The sequence below is a fragment of the Filicampus tigris genome, chromosome 15, assembly GCF_054856515.1.
Source record: "Filicampus tigris isolate MCC_2025a chromosome 15, RoL_Ftig_1.0, whole genome shotgun sequence".
Classification (NCBI taxonomy): Eukaryota; Metazoa; Chordata; class Actinopteri; order Syngnathiformes; family Syngnathidae; genus Filicampus; species Filicampus tigris.
Window position 1 is genome coordinate 8,292,828 of NC_141231.1, and position 26,586 is coordinate 8,319,413.

The 26,586-nt window shown below is 40.1% G+C and overlaps 1 protein-coding gene across 1 annotated transcript in view; it reads right to left on the reverse strand.

Annotated features, from left to right (window-relative positions):
• Nucleotides 1-9,416: 9,416 nt before the first annotated feature.
• Nucleotides 9,417-26,586, reverse strand: part of hcn1 (hyperpolarization activated cyclic nucleotide-gated potassium channel 1) — a 94,621-nt gene continuing 77,451 nt past the window's right edge. Inside the window, exons 7-8 of the mRNA XM_086053718.1 lie at nucleotides 25,712-25,876; nucleotides 9,417-13,989 (exon numbers count right to left, since the gene is read on the reverse strand). Of these exons, the coding sequence (XP_085909844.1) occupies nucleotides 12,899-13,989; nucleotides 25,712-25,876 (1,256 nt within the window). The 3' untranslated portion in view covers nucleotides 9,417-12,898. The remainder of the gene's footprint in view (nucleotides 13,990-25,711; nucleotides 25,877-26,586) is intronic.

Genomic DNA, 26,586 nt, shown 5'->3' on the forward strand with positions numbered 1-26,586 from the left:
TATTGAATACTGTATTTAGAAACAGTCTATCAGCCAATACATACAATACAATTATACAAATAATACAAATATACATTTGAATTATTAGTATTCCTATGACATCTTTGACAGTTTGTAAACACGTTCCCAAGATTTCCACTATGTTTCCAATAATTATAATCACAGTGCGCTTGCATTGGCGTCGAGCGGAGCAGCAACACAGCAGATAGTGAAAAGTATGATGGATCGCATGCACTTTTTGTATGTCACCACCTACAGGACTGGGGTGTAATGATTTTTCAATCAAATGGAGGACACGTTTAGGGTTGTCCTTGGAGGTCTTCTGTGTGTGTGTGTGTGTGTGTGTGTGTGGGTGTGTGTGTGTGGGGGTGTTCTTTTTGTTGTTGTTTTTTAATGGAACATTTTTTGTGTCCGCGAGCAGAAGAAAAGCCCCGGTCACCTAAGGAGACTGCATGCCAGTATCAGAGGTACTTAAGACAAATGATGACGACATTAATTATTCATAAAACAAGAAAGAAGGAAAGAAATAAGTCTTGGCTAGTGTGACCTTAATGCCTGAGATTATATCTGGATTGAAAGACAACGGACATCTGGCATGCAAGCATTCGAGCAAAGGACACAATATGACTGGGGAATTTACAGATTAAAATAAAATAAATACAGTCTTTGGACTCATCAAGTTGGAGAAGACTTGTTCAAAATTTTGGCCATGCTACTGATCCGCTCACCTGCAGAGAATACTTGGTATAGGCATACGCCAACCACACTCACCACAGAGTTTTCTTTATAATTTGGGGCAGAGGAATAATATGTTGGATTTTTTTGAAGGATAAGGACCTTATAATTTGTTAAATTTACCTCAATTTCAGCAAGTTTCATCAATAAGCAACAGCTTGTTTTGAAAAAAAATATCCCAATATGTATAGTGGAATGATATTTTAAGATTCTTTCTGGAGTCTATTTGTAAGAGGATAAGCGCGACAGAGAATGGATGGATGGATGTTTATTATGGGGAGGCAATTTTCAACACTTGTCACCAAATATGGTCCCCATATAAAAAGTTGAAAGGCTCACTTGTTGCTTGTCAGACTTCATAGGTCACAATCATAACTGCCCCACAGGCCACAAAAAAATAAATCACATTATAAATAAGCATATGACACTGTATTGTTAGAAGCTGGTCGCAATATAATGGAATTATATCAGATCCCTTTCAGATCGCTTTTATTTTAGGGAGGAAAAAAATAATAATGAAAGAAATGGAAGCTTATGCCCTATAACAGACGGTTTGGGATTGCAGAGCTTAGACAGAGGTCACTCTCGATTCATAACGGCAGGCAGATTTGTGCATGCAAACGTCTCAGTGACGTCCAAGTGGACGCGTGGTGAGCAGACACGACACATGGGTGTACTCGCCCCAACCCCCACGGTCATCATGATATGACGATAAGATAGTTAATAAAGTTATGGATAGCCCAACAAAAAGTGGAATTGACGGTGGGGTGGGGATTTGCTTTAATCTGGCAGGAGGTTTAGCCATGGTGGGATTATTTACTGTTACGCAGGAAGCTTTAGGTGTCACATGGCTGTGGAGTCTGGCGTTGGTGGGTGAGTGGGGGGGGACTGGTCGGGGTGACATCCATTCACCCTTCAGATGAGCACATGACACTTTTTACCTCAGTGAAAAAGTGCTGAGGAAAAAAGTAAAAGGGGTAATAAAAATGATAATCAATCATGTGAAGGGCATATATTACAGTCCCATAAAAATATGTATACCCATAATACGTTTTATTGTTCGACAATAAAATGTAATACTCTATTATTAAAAAGTAAATAATAATAAAATGTTTGTTTAATAAAACTACGTGTATGTTAGTTTGACCACAAATAAAGCTAAAAGGGTCATAAAATCAAACAAAGCATGAGCTAAGCACCATTAAACCAAAAGGGCATAATACATTTTTAGGATTTTGAGGTACTTTTTAGTACGACCACCATCATCACCAGTAGAGCCTTCCAACTTAGGCCTTGTCTACACGTAGCCGGGGTTTTTGCAAACGGCGGATATTAGCCTGCGGTTAGCCCTATCATCCATACGTCCCCGAGTTCTTTCATCGAAAACGCAAAACTCCGGCCACAGTGGAGTTTTGCGGATATCTCCGGATGCTCTGACGTCAATTCCGCGACTTGTGTTTTCAAGAGAGTCAACATGGATGCCCGCGGAGCCGCGTTGGTTACAGCCATTCTCAAGGCGCTTTTTGCTTACTTATTTGTCCGCAACCAACAACTGCTTCTTGTTGAAAGGTTTAAAAGCAGTTCTAACCTCTTGTCCGTCCTCACGAACGAGCCCGGCGCCGTGTTTTCGGTTTCGCAGAAGTGACGTCAAAAGACGGAAGTGCCTTCCGAATGGACAGTATTTGGCTAACTACTGCCGCCTAGAGGCTTGGCATGCATTTGCATTAAAAACAATAAGAACAAAAATGAAATTCATTCTTTTTTGTCAATACAGTTTTGTGTGTGTGTGTGTGGGGGGGGATTAACAACAAAAAAGCTTGCAATATCTCAACACTTAAAAGTGAAGACAAAATACAAGAATTGTATTTTAGCAAGAAACAGAATCGATGCACAGATCCGACCCTCCCGAGCCTTGAATTTACCCCGTGTTCTAAAGTTTGATCACGTAAAGGCAGCAAAGCAAACGCGGACTAAATAAGCGACGTCAATAGCATGACACGTCGATCGTATGTGACGTAAACCGTTTTGTAGTTCCATCATGTGACTTGACTTGTAAACAGCATATCATGTCCCGACTAAAGAAACAGCGCTAATCTGTTCCCACGACCACAAGGCAAGATTAAAGCTTTCCCGGGAATGCCTGACCACAATATGAACAAGCAAAGGGGTCAAAGGGCAATCGGACCTCTGATCCTCCTCAGCGTTCACCAGGGCTCGATTAAACTTAAATTCAACACTTGCGCATCGGAAAAAATGATATTTTGTAGTTATTGTATGAGATGGAAGCGGCAAGAGCGGATCCCGCAGCAGCGGATTTAGCCGTAGAGATGGCAGGAACGAGCATTGGTGCAGAAAACGAATCCTGGGTGTGGAATTGATGGAAAGTTGCATTGCTTGAAGGAGATGATGATGAACTGGGTGTGCTGACAGCTCGTCAATAGACGAGCAAGCGGCGGCGGCAGCGCGGGCGCAGGGACAGAGGCTGAGGGGGCCGGAAACGATTGGAGATTAAACAGTCCAGGTGGCAAATGTGATAAATTTCCCATTAAGATTTATTCTGAAGAGATGGGACAGTTGAGTTTCGCGTGTTGTGGTTCGGAAGAGAAAGGCACTGAATGCTTATTAGCCGTACACTTCACGACTTTAGACGTAAAAGCCATGACGCATTATGTACAATAACATCACGACTACTACTGCAATTCTTACTATAATGGTCGGCGGGTTTGCTTGGAGACTTTATTGTCATTCTGATTGAGATCATTACGAATGAAGATCTCTGGTCAGCCTGGTCATTCCGATCTGTTGTTTACATGCTTCACTCGTTCATCAGATCAGCCGTCTGACACGTGGAGATGGATGAAAACATCACGTGGTTTATCAAGATTGAGTTCATTTGTCTATTCAGCACAGTAGACCCGTCTGCCCTACAGAATAACTCTGACAAACTAGATTCTGCAAACAAGGCCAATGAACCGATACTGACTGAACAAACCCAGGGAACTAAACGCAAACAATTGATTGGTTAACAGAAGGAAGTGGTCTGACGAGAACAAATGGAGACAAAAACATGAACATGGGACACAGGATAACTCACAAAGCATGAAACAAAACTAAATTTAATCAAAACAAAGAACAAAAACGCAGCTCATGACAACAATAAGATGTTTAACTTTAAAAAGCTCGAGAAAAGCCATATGAAGCAATTTTGTAATGAGCAGCCAGGACTGAGTCTACTGCATTACTATGTGACAATAACTTTCCGTTCTATGGTTAGTCATCTTCTGTGGCGGCAACAACGGCAAGAAACAACACAACTTGATTGCTCGCTGAGCTCAAATCTCACAAGAGGGAAAATGATTTTGTCTGTCTCTTGTGCTGCCAAAATAATGCTGCTTGTATCTATGATTCCTCTCACACAATGTGTGTGTGTTAGGGTGAGAATGTGCGTGTATGTTCAGGGTCACGAGATAACAAGAAGCCTGCAACCTCCGTGCGGAGGTCAGCGGAGATGTCGGGCCTTGGCACGCGGGGTTAAACGTGACGTGAAGGCGAGATGCTGGCTGGAAATGTCAACGCTGCTTGCAGCGCATCTGGCTACCGCACGCCAAACAAAACCAACAAAGAAGAAAGATCAAAGGCGGAATAAAGAAGGAGGAGTGACCGAGTCAGCATCTCGTCAGGAATTGTTGATGGGGAAAAAAAAGAAAAAATTAACAAAATTGTAACGATGACAACTAATTTATACTCATGCATGCTAATTCATTTTAAATATGAGTTTGGGTGTGTATTATTATTAAAAACATGAATAAAATGCTAATGTTTGCTAATTCTTGTTAATCTTATTAGTTATGTTGGTAATATTTTACGTATACTTTCTTTTTTTATCGTATTCGATTTTATTTTGTCAGTATTTTATGGAGAATATTTCAGTCATATTTTAATTGTATTATGTTATCAACATGTGAATATTTTAGAAATATTGTATTAATGATTATATTTATGATACTCATATGTTGTGTATATATGTATTGTATGGCTATATTTTAAATATTTGTATTCATTTTATAAGATTTTGTTTAGAATATTTGATATTAATAAAATATTTAAGTCAAGTATTTTTATATATTTATTAGGTTATTATTTAATATTGATAAATCACATTATTTGCAGCTTTAATCTTTTTATTGAATACATTAATATTTTGTGGACTGCATTTGGGCTCTATTGACATTTTATTATTCAAGCCACTGATATATTATGTACATTTTATATGTCTCCAAAGTGTATGAATTTTGTAGTTGTATGTATTGTATGAATATTTTATTTAGAATGTCATTATTTGTGCTTCATGTGGAGTGGTGTTATTTTTTTCATTATCATTTTATTTATGATATTGTACTTATTTTATTACTATTCTTACACACTACTTAATTATTAAAAATATTTATTATTATCCTAATTATGATCCTTGATTGTCATTTATAGAAATGTGGCAGCACGGTGTATTGATATAAAGTAAAGTAAACTTATTTTATTGTATGTACATTGTTTTGAAAATGGGTTGTAAACACAGAACACAATGTAGTAGGGTCATGGGATCCTACCAGGCATCCTGCCATTGTTTATAATACAGCATGTGCCAACACTGTTTGTTTTTTTGTTTTGAATTCGTGTACTCAGCCAATCATCTCCGTGCCTGCCCTTGTATTCTTAAACAAAGTAAGATGAGGGAGAAAAAAAGACCTTAAAATGGCCAAAATTAAAATTAAAAAGTGTGCCAGGACGGTTGCCTTGTGGAGCGACACGATCACCACTTCCTGGTCGATGTGGCCTTCGTGCAACCACAGAGGAAGGTCGATCAATTTCGACTAATTTCTTAAGAAAAAATTCCGCTACCACGTGTGTGATTGTGCTGATGAAATTCGATACATAATCTCTCCCTGTTGGGCATGCCTTCGTACGGTTGCACACAATTGCAAGCTAAACATGCATCTTTGTGTCCTTGCTGCCAAGTCAATGAAGCGCCATCATGACAAGGACATGCAACGCGTGATGGCTGACCCTGCGTGGTAACGAGCTTTCTCAGTTAATTGAATCTAAGGGATACATTCACAATGTGGAAAAATGTAGTGGTCCTCTCAATGTCGGGCAAGGTGAAGACAGTGACAACTATACGGAATCAGAGGACCTGATGAACAAGAACCTCCAACTATCATTGACTTTATGTAGCCATCAATTAAGACCACAAGAACAAAAAAAAGAAAAGACTTCATAAATCAATACAGTTTAGGAACACAGAATCGTATTGCTGCCACACGAGAAAAAAAGTTCAATATCACCCTATAAGCTAACAAATTTCAAGCTAAATTAAAACGTGAGATTCATCTCATTATAATGTGCTACTGAACGTTTTTTATGGTGAGCAGCAATATGCTTTGATCGAATTTTTCTAGATTCTTCTGCCCAAAGAAACACCCCCGACTCACTCGCTGTGTGCACATTGGCACGCCAAGGACTTGCTAGCATGACTTAATCTTGATCGAGTACAGTACTGCCAAAAACAAAAAGTTTTCGGTTTGATGATGTAAGCATGCAGCCATCAATAGCCGTGTTTACATGGCGCCATGTATTCCAATTAGAAAGGATGCGAATGACCAATTGGTACGAAAATGCTCCATATGAACACCCCAAGAACTTTTTTTAAAGTGTTGGTAACTATTTACCAAGATGCTGCTTTAATAAAAGTGTTAAAACAATCGCGAATACTGTGCTAAATAAATGAATGAACTCCGTCTTGATAGATCACGTGATGTTTACATCGATCTCCGCGTGTCAGGCGGCTGATCTGATTAACGAGTGGAGCATGTAAACGGCAGATCAGAATAGATCACATCACATGTAAGCTTTTGACCAGAGAGCTTTTGACCAGAAAGTCTCCATGTAAACCCGGCTACGGACTCAAACACTACTGCGTTATCTAGGGCTGAACAATCAATCAAATTAAAACCAACATTGCCACGTAGTAGAATGCAATTTTCAAATTGCAAAGTCTGCATATTTGAAAAATAATTTGGTCGGTTGGCATTATTCATTTATATACTGTTGACAGATTACTGCTTAAGAAGTGCAGTCCACATCTATGAAACAACAAATAAGACAAGCGTATGGTTTGGTCTGCCAAAGAGCTTACCTCAGTGCTTTCCCATGCAGATGGAGAACCAACAGAGCGCCGGCACCATGTGGTTGTCAAGGCGGCCCTCCCAAGCTTTCGCTCATCGTATGCCTTCCGGGCGAGGCTCAGCCTCCTCGGGCACAAATTGCTACGGACCTCGCAGCTTGTTAAACTAGCAGCAATTCTAGAGGGAAGTATAGTGGAGTTGGCCTGTCGTTTTGTGGACCCAGAAAGGGTACAAGGGAGAATCCCGAGGGGGTGCGGGGTAGCAGGCTATGTTCCTTGCTAAGAGCCATATGGTCCCTGGATAACTGCAGAGTAAACTGTCACTCTTTGGCAGAATATCAAACCAGGGGAGTGTCATCATGCGACTGTTTGGAATCTTCACAAGCTCAAACTACGGCACAGGGGCCTTTTGTATCCCGCTGTCCATTTTTAGCCACCAACATTCCTATTGTGTACGACGTCCCTGAAAAGTACTGACTATGACTGATAATAATAACAAAATCTGTTTTGAATATAGCTTTTCTACTTGTGGATGGAAAGATGCAAAACCACAATTTACTAAAATACCAAGAAGATTTATCTTCACATCACTGAATAAAGATAATTCCGTCTCAGAAGCAAAAATGGTCAAGTAACAATTTGTGAACATATATTCATTTTCGTCAATTAAACACTACTTTAAAGTGTGTCAGATTTTGATTTGGAATGCCATACCTGTCAACCCGGCCGAAGTTTACAGTCGGAATCTACAAACGGATTTTCCGGATTAGAGCTGAAATGGGCAAGACGAGATCGCTCTAACAAAAAATGAGTTTTTAATAAAAAAAATTTTCTCCGTACAAAAATTATTATATGGCGTACACAATTTGGACTGATCAAAAAACGTATAAAATACGGGGAAAACGTATAAGTTGACAGGTATGGAATGCGATATGCCCAGTGCAGGGCTGAATCTATTAAAGTGAGATGCAGGGCCTGGACCGCCCCAGAATTCTGGTTCATGAAACCTTAGGGCCTGAGGATAGGCCAGGGGCGGAGCCACGGGTGGGCCTGGGTGGGCACAGGCCCACCCAGATTGACAGACTGCCCACCCAGTGAGAGTCATGAAAAAATACATACTTTTACATTTTTTGTAAATTATTATGAAATTATTTTATCATTTGTAATTCGTTGTGGTTTTCTTTGCATTGAACATTAAGAACGGCATAGTTGTGGTTGTCTAAGGAAGATTTGAACTTCATATTATTCAGTTTGTCATTTGATTTGAATATACAATGTGTCGGGACAGGAGGATTGTGTTCAGTGAGGGAAATATTCAGGCCCACCCTGATTTTTCCAGGCCCACCCATTACCCACGTTCTGGCTCCGCCCCTGGGATAGGCCGTTAACTGCTTCCACCTTCAGGACGTTTGGTTGTCTGTCTAGTATCTAGTAAGGTTCAAATGTGGTAGCAATTGGACAAAATCTGTACGACAAGATCCTTTTTGATGGTCACCTGGAAATAGAAAAGTGACCCAAAAAAATCACCTCTTCGAACCAAAGTGCCAGGCTCTCTCTTGGTTTTAGGGTATGAGTTGCTGACACTTCTTTTTGGTGTGTTTTCTCACGATAGACATGTCTAGCAAAATTTTGTGAAGTGAAACTGGCTTTTGGGGATGAATTATGGAAAAACTGCAGGGGGGAAATGTAAAAGTTCACCCGTAGAAACACAGAAAAAGTCAAAAGTCTTTTACGCTTGTAATGAATTTTCCACGCTAGAAAGTCTTTCATTGAGTACCCGATTAAAAACTTAATGAGTGTCACTGTTTTGTTAGCTTTGTGTCTTTAATTTGGGCCCATTAACCATGTTGAGGCATGCTAACAAGGTCACTTAGCTTGATTAAAGACAGTTTCTGCAGGCTAAATAAATATGAGTGAAAATTCGAACAAAAACAAAGAGTCGGCTAATAACCAGCTGATAATAACATTTTTGTTAGCTGGTTTTGCCTTCCAAGCCCAAGAGACACTGATGCATTGTTTCAATATTAAAAAGATTCTTGGATCTAATTGTGGAGCTCGTCATTGGAAAGGAAACGATCCCTCTGTGGCAAAGACAAAACGTCGGGAAAAGTTGAAGTGACGCATGCTTTAAGAATTAATTTCCCGTGCAAACAATTACTTTTAATTAAGGCTGAATGAGCCCTGTTGTCACTGTGATAACAGCAAAGCAACGGCATCGTTCCAAAGCAAGCCTTGGGAGATTTATTCCAGACAAGTTTGAGTCGTTTGCTCTTGATGCTCGGAACAAAGAAAGCAATCTTTTGACCTGCAAGGGAGGGAATTTGTCTTTGGGGCAGGCAGCTTTACGACTTTGGTCTTGGAACTTGAAAGGTAATGAATGGCAATCCTTTCCCGAAGCTATTTCCGATATTTCACTGGAACTGCTGACTCTTCCAGAACCTTCTCCCGACCATCTATAGATTCAATCACCACTAGCCTGCATCCAAAAGACCATGACACACACTCACTTTAAATGACAATATGTCGTTTATTTTCTATATCTTAAAGGTTTATTATTTACAAACAAAAGAAAACAAAAAGAAAAGAAAAATCAAAAGGATTTTTTGACAAACACTGTTTGTCTGCATATTGTTGTAAGAAAGTTTACATTAATCTTTCTTTTCCTCCGCAAAGAAACTCAGTAAACCGAAATGTGGCTCTCGTCCTCTGCGGAAATTCTTTTTGCATCTCTATTTTTCTTCCGCCTAAACCAAACAAACCGACGAACGACGACTAAAAAAAAGGAACGAAATCAAGAATATACATACAAACATATGTGCTGGTTTGTTGAGGGACTCTATGCTGCTAATGTGTAAGCTTGTTACGTCGCCATTAATGCCCGTCTGGTAGCTGTGATCGGTAGAGTGAGAAGAGAAAAAAGACAAAAAATAAACAAAAGCACATAGCTGGGAAGCACTCCCTCCGAAGGCAAGTATATAAAAAAAAAACGCCAAAAACACGGAAACAAAACAAAAACAGCATAAAGCAACAGTCCTGCGATGCTTCGCCATTCATTCTATGTAACTATGGCAGATTCACGATTAAGTGCCTCTAGTTGGAAATCTGCCATAAAAAAAAATATGTTGAACTTTCTACTGGAAAAGTGCAATTTGTAAAACAAAGACAATGACGTTTTCTTTTTTTTTTTTTTGCTTTGGCCAGTTTCCTTACACAAACATCAGTAGCTAGCTACAAAAAAGAAAATGTAAGAAAGGTGCTCGCGCGTTTGTACATCTTATCGTGTGTGTGATATTACTGCGTTTAAGATTGCGCCCCCCCCCAAAGAAATCCACTTCACAGATAATAGCGTGAGTGTGTGAGAGAAAAAAAAAAGCTGCTTGAAAAAGTTGGATACCGTGAGATATTTGGCCGTCGTCGCAAACTTCTTTCCTGTCTAAAGAAAACAATAAAAACACACAGACATAAAACATGTAAAAGGGGAACATTAGGATGAACCAAAGAAGGGTGGAACATGGCTATCGTTTAGGCACAAATACGTAAGAATGTCCATGTGAAAAGTCGATGCTCGCACAGACGACATCGAGGCGGACGGACAATGAACATAAACATCAACATTTAACGTCAACATTGTTTTTTTGTTTTTTTTTGTGACAGTGCATGCTTTCATTGACGGCGGCGGTGGGATCATATCAGTACAGTATCGACACAAACGCACGTTAGCCAAACGCACATTCCCGGAAGGGCTCGGATACGCTGAACCGACCTATCTACGGAGTCATAAACTATCCTGGAAGCCAGAAAGACGGCCTGCCCAATCTGATGTAAACTGGAAAGAGTTGTGGTCTTTACTTGGAAAGTTCTGCGTCTGTTTTGGGCTTGGTTTAGCGTATGTGAGCCCACAGGGAAGGATTCACATGAGCCGTAGAACCTTAATGCAAACAGCAGCACTCTGCAGCCTTTTCTTTATTTTTTTTATTTTTTGGTAAAGCTTAAAGTCCTGAATTGTTTCAGGGGGTATCCCATAATGCACCAAGCTTGCTCCACTGATTCACGTGTTTTTAATGTACTTATTTGTCAAGTCTCTGAATTGCAGCTACCATTTTTACACTTGTTAACAGAATTACGACTACATGAGGTTCCTTGGTTTACAATGGTCCTGTCATACATCATTTACTCAACTCAACTGTAGAGGCTACTAACGGCACACTTGCTTGCACAGTGGTGTAAGAATATTTAATTGTAGAATTGCAGTATTGTTTTTCATTTGTTTCATATTTACATCTTAGAAGGGTTTTTCATAAAAATTCTGTAGCTGTAACCTATTAGTGATAGACTACGGCACGATCTCACAAATATGGGTTATGCTTTGTCACAAACCGAGGATCCCCTGTAGTTAACAATCCAGTATATGTGCAATCTACTTCCGCGTTCGGCAAAACGTGCAAAAGTACTTCCTCTTCACCCAGATGAAGGGGATTGTAACATGTCTTTTTTTTTTTTTAACAAATGAAGGGCTAAAGCGCCTGGCGAAACATCTCTCTAAAACCTCTGGGCGACTTTAGAATCACCCTCTAAAGTTTTCCCGGAAATTCAACACCTACAAAATAATTGATATCTCAGCCCCTGTAGCATATAGAACATAACTCCGAAATACAAAATAACAAAATTCAATTTAGCAAATGGCGATGTAATATTGGTCAAGAAAGATGGCGGTTTATATGTATATCAGTTAGTTAACCAATTAGAGTCTTGGGTCTGTTCAAGGATTTTTTTTTTTTAATTATTGTTCAGAGTGCGGAAAGCCTAATTTTGTGTGTCAAGGTTAACAAAAAAACAGTTTGAAAATTGCAAATAACAAATTTCACTTGAGCAAAACGGGATTCTCGTTGAGCCAGTACATCGGCACGCTGCATTTTTTTTTTTTGCATTAAGGTTCTTTTGTCAGCTTTGTCGCTTGCAGGTGGGTTAGCTAGGTTCCCCGACACAAGTAAGACATTTGTTTATGATAGAGAGAATGCACCACACAGTATCTGTAAATACTAGCTCTACAAAAATTATTTACAGCACACGTATAGGTAATCTTTATGTCACAGTCTATTGCATAATGGTGATAATTCTTTAGTTTATAAATATTATAAATATACACAGTTTTCTTTTTTCTCTTTTCGTCACTACGTCACATTTCAACCATCCCAAATGAGGAATAGAAAACAAACGCACCCATCCGTCCTTTCGTCCATCCGTCACGCTCTTCTTAAAGCAGCATTTTCTGTTATTCATTCCCTTAACACTGTCGAGGTTGCAAACACTTTCCGTACGGTGTTGGTTCCTGAAAAGTCCAGAAAATCCCTTCGTCTGAGCGTGTGCTTTTTTTGTGTTTGTTTGTTGTTGTTCTCTGTGTTTTTTAAAGATGATTTGCAAGTGTTTACTTTGCACGTATGATTCCACAGTGGCGCTAAAACGCTGCTTCTCTTCTTCCCCCGATGGTGGAAAAGGAAGTCACAATTCGTAATGCATTCCAGATTAAAAAAAAACAAACAAAAAAACTCATAAATATATAAATAAAAATTTCATACATTGTATATAATTCATTATATTTCTCAGAAAGGAAGACTCATGGTTTTTTATACTACAGCTTTTTTTCCATTGCCATTGCGAAATATATTATAATTGGATTTCAACACACAGTAACATGCACTCCCACATTCTCCCAACGCTCCCATTCGTACACACATACAGGCCATATACCAGATATGTGTATATATTCATAGTTATGGCATAAAAGAAACAGATTATCTGTATAATATACATTCTTAAGTAGGGTGACAATGTGCCTAAAATATAATACAAGGGCTTTGTATGTACACGATTTCAATGAGGTTATCTGAGAAGAGAAAACAATGCTGAAGTAGTTTGGAGCTCTTCCATGGTTAAAATAAAAAATTCAACAAAAATCAACGAAAAAAAAGAAAAGAAAAAACGGGATCATAAATTAGATGCAAAGCGCATTTTGTCTTGCTCATTCTCTGTACTGCTCAGGACAGAATCTCTCCGAGAGCCAGGGGATTCCCTGTGCTGGCCTGATGACGACGAGGCCGCCGCCGCCGCCGCCGCCGCCGATGTGGAGCGCACGGGTGGCAGGGCCCCCGACGACATCTGCCGGAACAAATTGACTCGCTGGGGAACTGTGGTGCGGATGCCGCTTTGAAGACTCAACCCCTGGATGGTGGCCGCCGCCACCGTCACCGCGGGCGGCGCGATGGAGGCCAGCGACTCGCCCGAGGCCTGGTGCGCCCGCGGCCCGAGCGACACGTCGTGGGGCAGGGACGGCTGCGAGGCCGACAAGTGTCGCACGTCTCGACTCAAGCTGCCCGACTGCAGGGCCTGCGTGCTCTTGTGAACGTCCCCTCGCTGGGGCGAAGGGACCTGCTGCTGCTGCGGGGACTGCTGCTGCTGCTGCGGGGACTGCTGCTGCGTCGCGCTACCGCCTGCAACCGGCACCGACGGCTGCTGGCTGAGTTGCGACTGCTGGCCGGCGAGAGACGGCTGGCCGACAGGCTGCTGGATGAGCGACAGCTGGGACGCCGTGGGAGAGCCGTATTGGAAGCTCCGGCTAGCTAGTGGCGTCTGTACTGGTGGGCTGCACATGGCGGCCGTGAAGGAGCACGGTGACATGATGGCCCCTTGGAGCGGCGTCTGCGGGTTGGCGGAGGACGAACCGAGATGGGAAACACTGGCGGCGGGGTAGAGGGCCGCGGCGGCGGCGGCCGGCAGCATGCGAGCGGCGGAGGCGTTGGCGATAGCTGAAGCACTGTAGGTCAAAGGTACCGACGACTGCTGGAACTGACTCATCCCAAAGGCGGCGGAGAAGGGCGGCTGCGCTGGCGAGTTAATGATGGAATTGCCGGACATCGGTGTCGAGTTCATCCCGCTGAGCGACTGCTTGCGGTCCACCATCATCACCATCTCCCGGTCCTGGCGAATGATCTGCTTCAAGATCTCGTTTTCCTGCGTGTTGAAAACGCCGGCATTCAGGTCCTTCTGGAACTTCTGCAGCAGCAGTGAGTTCTTCTTCCCTGTTGGGGAGCAGTCGAGAGAGTTGAGCTGGCCTGGCTAAGGGCGAGCACACTAACAGTTACGGCAAATAAGATCAAGATGCAGCTTGAAGACTTGACCAGAGGTGCCAAGTAACCAAGTATCAGTACTTCTTGTTTGTTCTTAAGTTAATCTCGGTAATTTTTCAGGCATCTGTATTTGAACTGAGTATTTTGTTGACAACATTTTACTTGTACTCCCGATGTTTGAAAACACGTCTGTACTTTCTGCTCCTTGTGTTGTCAAAATTGGCTTGTTGCTTTTTCAACCTTTACAGATGACAACACCATGTAAAGACATGTGTAAATTATTTGAACTTAGTTGAGATCTCTAGGTGGAAGAAAAACATGGAGGTATGTGAACCAGGAAGCATCAGATTTGGAGAAGCAAGAGAATTCCCTCCCATGGTCTAATTGATGAAGAGAAGTGTTTGGTGTTGTCAGCTACAAGAATGCTTCTTGTGCCAGTCTGAAAGCCAATAGCTCATGGCTTATCATTTGAAAAAACACCAACTGGTCAGATCTATTTCATCCAGTTTTTTTGTTAGTCAATTTACAACGATCGGAATGCTACGGGGACACGTTTTTTTTGATAGGATAAAAGTCGCGCCAACGCAAGCTAGCTCTTGGTGACGTGACATGTAACAAGATTTTTTTTTCATTGTACCAAACGGGTATTGTACTCTAATCAACTGACAGTAAAAAAACAACTTCTACTTTTGTACCTAAATGCATTCCAGAGTCTGTACATTTTTCATTTTACTTAAGTTTAACTTTGTGTCTTTGAGTGTGAGTACATTTGCCACCTCTGAACTTGACTAGTGATGGCCACGCTCATTTTGTAATGTCTTCAAGCTGCACCTTTTACACATCCACTAAACTCGGTCATATGGAACGTGAGGTGTGAGGTACACTGAATGGTGATGGTGGCGATGGCGACTAGAGGGTCTGAGAGGAAGGGGTGAAGGACACATAAGGAGACAAAGATTACATGTGGAGTCGACTGGCGGAAAAGTGCTGACTAAACACAGAATAGTGATGAGTTGCAGCCACGCGTCACCACTCTGGACACTTTCCCTCCCAAAGACGACACGTAAGTCTAGTTAAAAGTCACAGTCTATACAAACCACAAAAACTAACGCACGTCACACAAGGACACCTACAATATCCACTTCTTAAGACAAAGCAGAGAAAAAAATAAAAGTCTGTTCTACCACTCTTACCACAGAGTGCTTTTGAGGTGATGTTCATATTTATGTATGAAACAGTTATGCATGGCGGAGTTGTGCTTCCAACTGGACCGTACAATTAAATTAGAACATTGCATAATTCCTCTCATACAGCTTTTAAAAAGAACTCGCCACAGTGGGTGTCGTACGCACCGTTGAGCCTCCCGGGGCTTTATAAATACAATTGATTCAAATTGAAAACGAACTAATAATGTGTCATAAAGGGCACGTGGCGCCCATGGGCACAACAAGCAATTCGCTATTTTTTATGCATTGGTTTGGACATCCCCCGCCTACTGCCCAAAGACAGCTGGGATAGGCTCCAGCACGCCCCGCGACCCTTGTGAGGAGAAGCGGTACAGATAATGGATGGATGGATGGTTTGGACATGCATCATGGCAGCTCACATTGATGAGGTATATGCTAGTATATGTTTACTCATTGGCAGGCATATGACAAACATTTGGAGGTAGCCTGATTCTAACCTGAGGAAAAAAAGATTGATTGTGTGTATTTTTTTTCTCCCTTAACTGTGTAGCTGAGTTTCGGCTTGTAACGAGTTAGGGGCCGCAGCAAATAACTCACATGATCTGTGTGGCACAATTTTTATGCCAGATGCAAACACAACACAATCTACCTATTTCATATCCGGGCGAGGCGCCTTATTCATGTGATTGTTTTATATTTACAAACGAGGATGTTTTCAAGACAAATATCTGCTGTAATTATGACTTTACTTCAGTGTGAGAGTAGGTTAATTATACTAGTGATAGCAGGCCATTATACTCTTGTTTTCCGATAAATGAAAAATTTATAGACTGAACGTATTGAATCAAAGAGCTACTGTACAACTACAGTTTTTGTAATACAGTATATATACATATATATATATATATCTATATATCGATAGATATAGATATCGATAGATATTGATATATAGATATATATAGATGTATATACAGTATACACATATACATATATGTCTTAGAAATACTACAAGAATCCGTGTAACCATTTAGATTTTTTTTCTTTCTTTTTTTTTAAAAGGCACATAGGTCTCATAAAAGTGAGAACATTCTCCAAAACATACAAATTTATTCTTTAACATGTTTTTCCTGTGAATCTACAACTATTCTCAGAACTGTACAATGTGCCTTGTAACTTGTAAAATTACAATTTCATTCTTAAATTTATGACTCATTTTCATGACAGTTTGCATTTATTGTAATACTACATTTCTCGCAACATCACGACAATTAATGAATTCTCACCTCTTTCTCTCTCATAGAACTAAAACTGTTATTTTTTTCCCTTAAAAAAGACAACTAAGATTCTATTTTCATACATTTATGACTTAATAACTTATTCTCGTAAAATTCAAGCTATTTTCATTTAAAAAGACAACTTGTCTACCAAATTACCATTGTATTTGCTAAACACTGCTCTCATAGTATTACAACTTTTCTTGTAATATTACTTTTTTGAAATACCACAAACTTTTCTCATAACGCTATGACTTGTGAAAATCTACTGTAACTTGATCCTCGTAATTTGTCTTTTCTCGCAACTCGTAATTCTATGACTGTTATCATAACGGTTTTCTTTCTTTCTTGAATACACCTTGACATTCTGATTTTATTCTCGTCATCTTTTAATCGATTGTTACTTTTTATCGTAAAAACGGATCTTTTTCACATAACATTATTATGATTCTCACGAAGTTTACACTGCCATGACACATATCGGGAAGTGTGTCAATCCAGCCAGACCAGCCATGATGATGCAGTGACTGAGGCCGCCACGTCAAGGGATGTATTTCTCGCGATCGCTGTGGGCCTTGCCTATCGACAGCCTGTAACAAAACGTCGCTGGCTAAAGAAGGAGTGGACGACAAGTGCGCTCAAGGCTTTCACTTCAGTCACTCCATCATGAAGACTTTGTCCATCCTCAAGGGGATCAACAAACACTTCTCCGCTTGGACGCCGTTTTTTCCGCTCAAGGCCGCCGTTAAGATAACAAACTCACGTCGGCTTTTAGAAGGATTGATGTCACCTCTGTGGACTTTGGTCTCTCACTACAGACTACAGCTAGCACCAAAGACTACCAGTTGACTTACAATGCTTTTTTTATGGCGTTTTTAAAGGTGACAGGATTTAGCTCTGCGGATTGGAAGAACAGTAAACAAATGATAACACTCACATGGCTGCTTTGACAGCAAAATATATAGCGTCCAAAAGAGATCATCGGAGCGGAGTGCACAGCAATTTTTGGTCTGCTTCACTTGCTGAATCTTTGGCACTGAAAAATGTCTACTATTGTTAGGCGGGCAACCTTTAGTGGGATGCAAACTAATCAATACACAAGTACAGTTCAGTTTAAGTTCAACAGGTTTTCATTTTATCTTTAACACATTTTTGTTTTTGAACATTTAGACTATTTGGGTACATTTTTTAATTTAACTTTTATGTCTAATACATTTTAATTGAATATAATATGACTCAGTTACATTTTCCTACATTTAAGTGCAGTTTTGATGTTGAAACTGTGAATAATGTTGTAGTGGCTTATAATCACAATTTTGGGGGAATAAACACTGTCTTGTTTCTGATAAACACATTGGTATACTGCACTATGATACTGTATTTTAATTTTGATCTGGTGGTGTCTAAGTATTTGATGAGCAATTAATAAATCAATGCCATATTCTAAGATGTTACTTGAATGGAGTGTCATCAACTCCTGGTTCCAGGCCTGGGTCGTTTTGGCGTGGTCTGTGTGGCTGTCTTCCCTTAGCTACCATTATGTTGGTCTTGCTTGGACAGCAAACTTTAGACATTATTCATTCTGATCAATGAAATTAAGGCATACTTATTCTTCAATATATATATATATATTTTTATTTTTTATTATTATTTTTTTCATGTAATGTTACAGTTTCACGATTTTTGTTTTATTTTCTATTTTTCAGTTTGACCTATAAAAGCTTACGCAATATGGATTTTACCATGTGTTGTAATTTATAACGATGACATTTCAGAAAAAAAAATCCACCTGTTGCTTAATCTAACCTTTAATTAAAAAAATACTAAAAATATGACCATATAGCATATTTTATTGTGACTATATTATTATTATTTTTACTATAATTACTATTATTGTTTTATTATTATGAAAAGCTGATGTGCTACAGAAAAAAATAAGGGGAGAGTCGGAATCCACGCAAAAACGCCTCTAGAAAAGTTTACTTGTATCTCTGATTCAAAAATGTAGGGAACATTTGTTGGCCTGTGTAATTCGACAATTTATTTAATCCACAAAAGATTCAGCAGCAGATCCAAATGTTAGTTTGTCAATTATTATTTACCCTTTAAAAAAATCTTTTCTTTAATATTTTTATGTACTGTAAATCAGTTCCATACAATCATATTTTATAATTGTAACACAACAAAGTGAAGTTTCTGTAAGGTTCAAATTAATATTGTTAGGTACTGCCTAGTCTTTATCAAGCAAAGTTTTAATTAAATTTGAAATGATAAATCAAAACTTAACCAGAAAAACAAAACAAAACAAAACAAAGGAAAATTATATCTCAGTTGTTACACCAAATAATGAGAAGAAAGGAAGATGAAAAAACAAGATTTAGGACTATACACACACACACACAGACACACACACATATATAATTTGCTCAATACACACGTTATCACCCCCCCAAAAAAACATAAAATCACACACATAAACAAATAAAAGCTCACATAAAGAAACCCAAACAACATAACAAAACAAAATATAGACAAACACAAGAAAACTGGTGAACACATGCCAAACAAACAAACAAACAAACAAACTTTAGCATGAAAACAAACGTGACTGAAATCATGGTCAATGTGCCTAATTATAACAAAGAAAATTAAAAATAAACAAATAAATTAAAAACAACACCATTTTCATTCCTTTAAGGCAGGGGTGGGAAACCGTTTTTGCTCAAGAAGAGTCCTCTGGAGGCCATATTGATTTAATGCAAAATATTACAAAACAACAGAGCTGGGCTGTCCGTCCCGGGGGCGAAACGGTCCGTCCCTCCGTCCCGGACGGACACCCATTTTTGGGACACAGGACGGGGGGGTGACAAATTTTAAAAAAGGGACGGACTAAGCATGGGCGGAGATGGATTTTAGTCCGGCCCACTAATCGTCCCTCATGCGTGAGGCGGCCAAAAGTTCATCTCAACCTACTTGGCGAAATGGGCAAACAACAAAAAGTGCCTCTGAACTCTTCAAACGCGCAACTAGTAACCCAACTGCACAGGAGATTTTTCAACAGGAGATACAACGGGAGTTCTACTAGTAGACAACTGATGAGACCCAGTAGCGCGAGCAGCGTCAGAGCGAGAACACCGGCGAGTGACGCCAGCATGTCACTTGACTGTCCGCTGCTGGAGGAGTACGTCGCTTCAGTTGTGCTAAAGCTAATGCAAACAAATATTGCCGTCTTGGTAAAGTTCAACAGCTGTAAAAACTAAAGAAAGAGGGAAACAAGTTCATTTGTTTATCCGCGCCAAATGGACGAATGGATGGATTTTTGGTGGCCATCCGTTCGGAGATTTACCGCTTTCACATCAGCTGCATTGACATATAAACAATGACCGCTGTTACATAAAGCAGTTACATTACAACTCTCGACTCGCTCACTTCATCTCCTTACACAAATACGTGTGCTGGCAAGCGGCTTGTCCACCCGTTAACCCAGAAGTGGGTGCCCATAAGCTAAGCAGATTTGAATAGTTATTTAGGCAGTAATCTGCCGTTAGCATCCCTTCCGCGGCGGCCTCCTGCACAAACACTTTTTTTTTCCTTTTTGGTGCGTTGGGCGGACGTAAGGACAGAACCGCTTTAACCCTTTCATGCACAATGGTCACTACAGTGGACAGCTATTTAAAAGTTGCTTTCGCCTATATTAATTCATCAAAAAATATTTTTATATTTTAAATAATTACATCAAATCATAATTAATGCGTGAAAGGGTTAAAATATTTTTAAAAATTTAGATTAATTAATATAGGCGAAAGCAACTTTTAAATAGCTGTCCACTGTAGTGACCGCTGTGCATGAACGATTTAAAACGATGAGGACGGACGGGGTCAGAGGACGCTAATTTTTATGAATAGGGAGGAACGAGGCCGGAAGGGTACCCAGATCGCGGACGGAGGACGTACCAGCAAACAAGGGTCAAGTACCCAGCACTGCAAAACAACATGTATATTAATATCTCTGCCTGTGTTTTTATTATTACATGAATGGGGATTCCGCGTTACAGACATCCCATTAACGTGCAAAATTTTTTTAAAAAGACAAAATTGGACATACGTGTTTTTCACAGGACAGCGACGATACGAGCATTTGTAATTTAAATATTTTGGCCTTTTATTTTTGGAACGCATGGCAGGTAGGATCAAGTGCCCGTGCGAGCCGCATGAATACCATACAAAAGGCTCCCCACCCCTGTTTTTAAGGAGAATTCAGCATTTATTCATAGCACAATGTCATAAGTCACTCAATAATGGTCATGTTGCAGAAAATAAGCTCCTTGTTCTTTTCTATCCGAAATGTGTGACTGGTGATTCTTTTATGGTACTAAAGTTGGAATGTGAGATTCAAAAGAACAAAGTAGTTGTATTTTACTCACACAATCAAAAGTGAAAACATTTGCATAAATGTAATGTAAAATGTAAAAAAATAACAAGATGGTGGTGGGTTTCGTTAGTAAAGTTTTACTAATCTGCAGTTTTGATACCTTTGAACAAAAGAATTCAAAGATGTGCAATAATTGAGGTGGCTTTTCTGTGAAAGCAAAAAAAAAAAAAAATGTCATATGAATGGGGCATCTTTGTTCCCTGGATTGTCTCCGTCGTCCTCCGGGGACTAGGATGGTTGGAATTATGTGTATGTATCCTAGTGTAGAGGAGGGAAGGGGGTGGGGGACAAGAAGCTTTTGGAGGATGAATTTGGGGGTGGGTCGAACTAAGCCAGCCTCGACTGCTACACTGTTTTATTTTATTTTATTTTTTAATTAAGCCGCTGTTCGAATGTTGCAACTGGAATGAAGTGTTTACCTGGTGCCTACTCGTCGGCCAGGACACTCTTGAAAACGAGATGAGCTCGTCTCAAGACGGACTCCTGGTCAGGTGATTTTTAGATAGATAAAAGATCACGTCAAATGTGCAAAACGTTACTTTTTTTCTTTGTTTTTTTTTTTTTCTTAAATAAGAGCAAGACAAGCATGTCACCAAATGCAGTTCATATATAAATATATAGAGAGAAAGAGAGAGAAACGATACAGTCATGACAACGCACGCGTCTTCCCTTGTATGAGACAAACTCCCCTGTTTGGTGGTGGTGGTGGTGGGCGGGACAGGAAGTGAAGCCGCTCTGAGAGGTGTCGCTCAGAGTGGGCGGCTGTCTTTTTTTTTTTTTTTTTTTTTTTTTTTTTAATATATCAGGAAAAAGGGCAAATGCAGATTTTTCACTCAGATTAAAGGGCATCATGTTGTGAAAGGATACGCAGACAAATTTAGACGCCTTACTCCAAACTTAAGAATGCAACCCCATCTCCTTGGACTTATAACATTATCCAACAATATAATGTGATTTTTTTTCCGTTTTTTTTTTTCAAACAATTAAAGGTTCAGCTAGCCTTGAATAGTGGTGAAACTGAGATGGAAATTCAAAGTATGACTTTGCCATCAAATAGAAATGAGGCTGAATTTTCACTACCATTCGCATTACATTATTGCATGGACATGGAAGCATGCACTACTCACATAAAGTTAATGATATTCAGGCTTCAGGTGACAATTCAGTATGATCCTACATGCATTATAACCTTTACATGTGAACCTTGACCTTTAAATTTCTGAATGCACGTCAAACTTGCTGTTTGCTAACAAGGAGCTAAACAACAAAATTCTCAAAAAGTAGTTGATCCATTAGAATTTCTCATTTCCAGTTATATGTCTTTCTGTAACTCATCCAGTCTCTCTCTATCTCTTTTGGAAGCTGCTGATTGTTAAGCCCTTTTCACACTGCACTTAGCAGGGCACAGTGGCATGAGGACAATGGAGGACGCCTTAAATGGGGGGTCTCAGAATCCCGAGTATTTGGTACACGTGAGAGATGACAGAGAGAGTTTAAGAAGACTGAAATATACTTCGAAGTGGTCTGCAACGGTAGCTCACAAAGGGGATTAAACTCCCCAATTTCCCACTAAGCCATTAGTAAAGGAACCACCATTTCCTGCTTGAAATGAGCAAAGCCAGTACTTTCTTTGGCAACAATGAAAGATACATCTAGTCAAGGTGCAGTCTATTTCTCGTCTAAACTAGTGGCAAAGCCCTCGTTTCTACTTCCTGGTACCGCTATGTCAGCACTTCCAAATATGAGTATGCTAGCAACAGGGGCGCCGTCGTCATTCCCTCCCGCCATGCGACCCTTCATGCTGAGCCAGTGCAGTGTGTGAAAAGGGCTTATGTGTGTATGTGTGTATGTATATAAATATAAACTCTAATATAAGATGGAGCATGGTTTGTACTTGTGACAGAAAAAAACGCGCATAATGTTTGGGGTACACGGACGTCATTTCCGAGGAGAAAAGGTTGCCTTCATTACGTGAAACACGCGTGTCATCTTGGGTGAGTGGCGCTAATCAATGTGCTGTGTTGCACTGGAGCAGGGTGTCCTGACACGGTTCCACTAACTCAGTGTAATAAGACCACAATCAGGCGTATTGACGCACCTGAAGGACGCACAAATACATGGACATGACAGTGAAAAGCAACAGGAACAAGTAGATACACACTGCAGCTCCACCACTGACAAAATAATAGGCACATTGCAAACTTCCCATTAGCACATAAAAAATAAAAAAAAAAAACAGCGCATTGAAAAGGCAGTTTGCCACCAATGGGTGTTGTTCAGACTTAAATCACCGTGTGCTATTTTTGAAAGGCTACGTATGACAATACACGGATACACAGTGTGCTTTGGTTGCTTGTGTGAGCGTGTAATTGGTCAAAAACAACGCTGAGCTGAGCGTATGGTCGGAGGAAGACGCTGGGCTCGGCTCCAGCCGCCCACCCGAGTGAGCGGCGCTGTGGGAAAAGTGGAGCCGCGGAGCCTGCGCACCTTTTCATGTTTGTGGGGTAATCAGTGCAATGGAAGTAGCCAAAAAGGTAGCCCAAATATCTTGTGTTCTCTTTCTGTGGTGTAATAAGGTTAGCATCTCAAGATGAAGCTATGGCTGAAGAAGTATTTGTTATATATTACAGTGGAACCTCTGAAATGGGAAGAAAACAGAGAATACTGCTTGTGTGGAAAGTGACTGATTTATGACTTACTGTAAATGCAGATTTTAATGTCTTCCAGGCTCCTATTGATTTATTTTGCCCATTTGTTATTTCAACAACAAATCCAAATGTACATTTGATTTCTTTCAGGTGCACAATTGCTGTCACTTAATGGTGGTTATTAACCATTGTAGCCCTTGAGCTTTTATTGCTTCATTGTGTTGAGTGTCATAAATCAACAACTTCTTGACATAGGTGGTATTTTGTATTCTCTTCCGTTTAAGGTAATAAAGTCCAGATTATATTGCTTTCTTTCTTGTTTCATGACGGCCATTATTCATAATCAACAACAGAATGTAAAATCAAGATTTTGGTTGTTTGTAGGTGTGCATTTCTTGTAGTTTGCGGTTGACATTTAATTAAGCTTGATCCATTTTAACGTTCTATTGTCTGTGTTGTCATAAATCACTCAGTAAATTACTTTTTGACCCAAGCTCTATTCTCTGTTGTATTTGATACCAGAGCAATGAGTAAAGGTAATACAATCCAGATTTCATTTCTTCAAGGTATACATTTGTTTAATGGCAGTTATTGTCTGTAATAATTGTATTTCTTTATTGGGGCAGAGGCGTCAAGACAATTATTTTTAATAGTTTTATTGGGGCCATTAATCATTCTATTGTTCGATATTTTTCACAAGAGGTTAAAAATATCCACTTGTTTTTTGGTAAATACATTCTACCCTTTGATCTTCGACAATTGTATTTATTATTGGGATGGGATGTCATAAATCAATAACCTTTTGACTTATGCGATGCTCTTTATTCTCTCCGACTAAAGGTCTGATTTACCTCTTCCAGGTAAGCTTTTATATGCTACTATTTTGACCAATAATTATTTTACAGTTTGATGTTTTAACAACAGGAATTCTTTTGCACTGTACATTCATTGTTGTTTTGGGAAAGTTATTACGCATTGATAACTGTATTTACAGCATTTCTTCTTTGGTGTCGTGTGTCAAAATCAGTCAAATTAAACCCTTTTTGAATAAAAACTACTCTATTGTCTTTTGTCTTTCACCAGATCTATGACAAACTCAATGGGATTTATTTATGGGGCCAATAATCATTCTGCTATTTGATATTTTAACAAGATGTCACAAAGGCCAGTTGTACATTGTATTTCTTTTGTGTGTACATTTGTTGTAGTTTTATGAATCCATATTATTTCTTATGAGAACATTTGTAGTGTGCTCGACCTTAGAGGTTCCACTGTAATGGCCACTCAAAAATTATGGTAAAACCCAAATGACAAATAATGGTCCCTGATGGACAGTTTTGCCCAGTTTATTTCATACATGTGCCCCTTTTAAATTCAAACCTTGTTTAGTATTTCATGGCCAGGTTCTGTAGATGTACATTTGAAAATAAGGAAGCACCATTGTGGCAATTGAATTATTCTACAGTGGGAAAGTGGGGATGTTCAAGCCTGAAGCGACTTCCTGTTTCCTGTCGCTGGCTTTGATTTAGTGTTTGGTTGATTTTGAGCAGGGGTGGGGAACCTTTTTCCTATTAGGGGCCAGAAAGTCCTCCCAGGTCTGTACTAAATTGATTTAAAAAAATATGATGCAACAATCAAACAACATTTTTATCATGATGTGTTATGAGCATTTTTTGGGGTTATATTTTAGGTTCCCCACCCCCGATTTAGGCCTTTTTATTCAGGGGGGTGGGGTGCTGCTCATACCCAGGGGTGCTGATGAGTGGGAAGAGGGCGACACAACACATGCATGTGAGGTTAGCTTCCATCCACTCGCTGGCGTCCATTGAGGGTGGGCGGGGTCAACGCCTCCCCCGACCCCTTCCAGGACGGCGGCATGCGCTTCATCCCCAATTAATCCAACCATAAAGATTGGTTCTTTACAAGGATTAATGCTGGTTCCAACACGTGTGTTAATTCATCAGAACAAATTACAGCATAACAAGGACATGCGGCACAAGATGGCGGACACGATGCTTTCATGATGGGAAGACGGCAAACGTGTGACGACACGAAGGCATAATGCAAAACAAAACAACAACAAGAGAACGGTCAGGACAGAGGAGGACGTCGCCGTCGACGTGAGGATCCTTACCGATGCGATCCAAGCGGTCGATGGCGACTGTCTCGAAGGCCCGCCGCATCATGGGGTACTCCTCTAGGACCTCGTTAAAGTGGTCCACGGAAAGCGAGAAGAGGCGGCAGTAGGTGTCAGCCCGCACGCTGGCTGTCCGTCTACCCTTGGTGAGAAGGCATATCTCTACAGGGTGACAGCAAACAAACATTTTTACAAACAACACACATTTTAAAAACATACATTTAAAAAATATACACTTTATTGCTTCTGTGCAGTTGTGCTGGCCTAATCACAATCAGAAGCACTGACCTACAGTCGTTTTTGGCTACTGTATATCATGCGGCGGCACTGCATCAAGGATTTAAAAAAAAAAGGTATCTATAAGGTATCTATAATGTACACAACACAACTCGGGCGTGTGTACCACTACACTATCAGTGGACGCCCATCCATCCATTATCCAATCCGATTACCCTCATAAGGGTCGCGGGCGTGCTGGAGCCTATCCCAGCTGTCTTTGGGCAGTAGGCGTCGGACACCCCGAATTGGTTGTCAGCCAATTGCAGGGCACACAGAGACAAACACACATTCACACTTACAATTAGACCAATCCATCCATTCTATTTAAAAAACTTCTTTATTTACTTTAGAATCGAACCCCACTATTCGTGGGGGATGGGGACCGGCCGGGCCATCCAATGGACAGAATCCGCATATAATTGACGTCCATTGAAATGCATATGGGAAAATTGATAACAATTAAACCCCAAAAATTCTACCAAACACACTCATACAATACAATGGAAAATGAGTGGAAAAATAGCACAACTTGTAAGCAGAGTCAATGCCACATAAAGCAATCCTCATGTTAGTCGGTAACGTACTTTTACAGA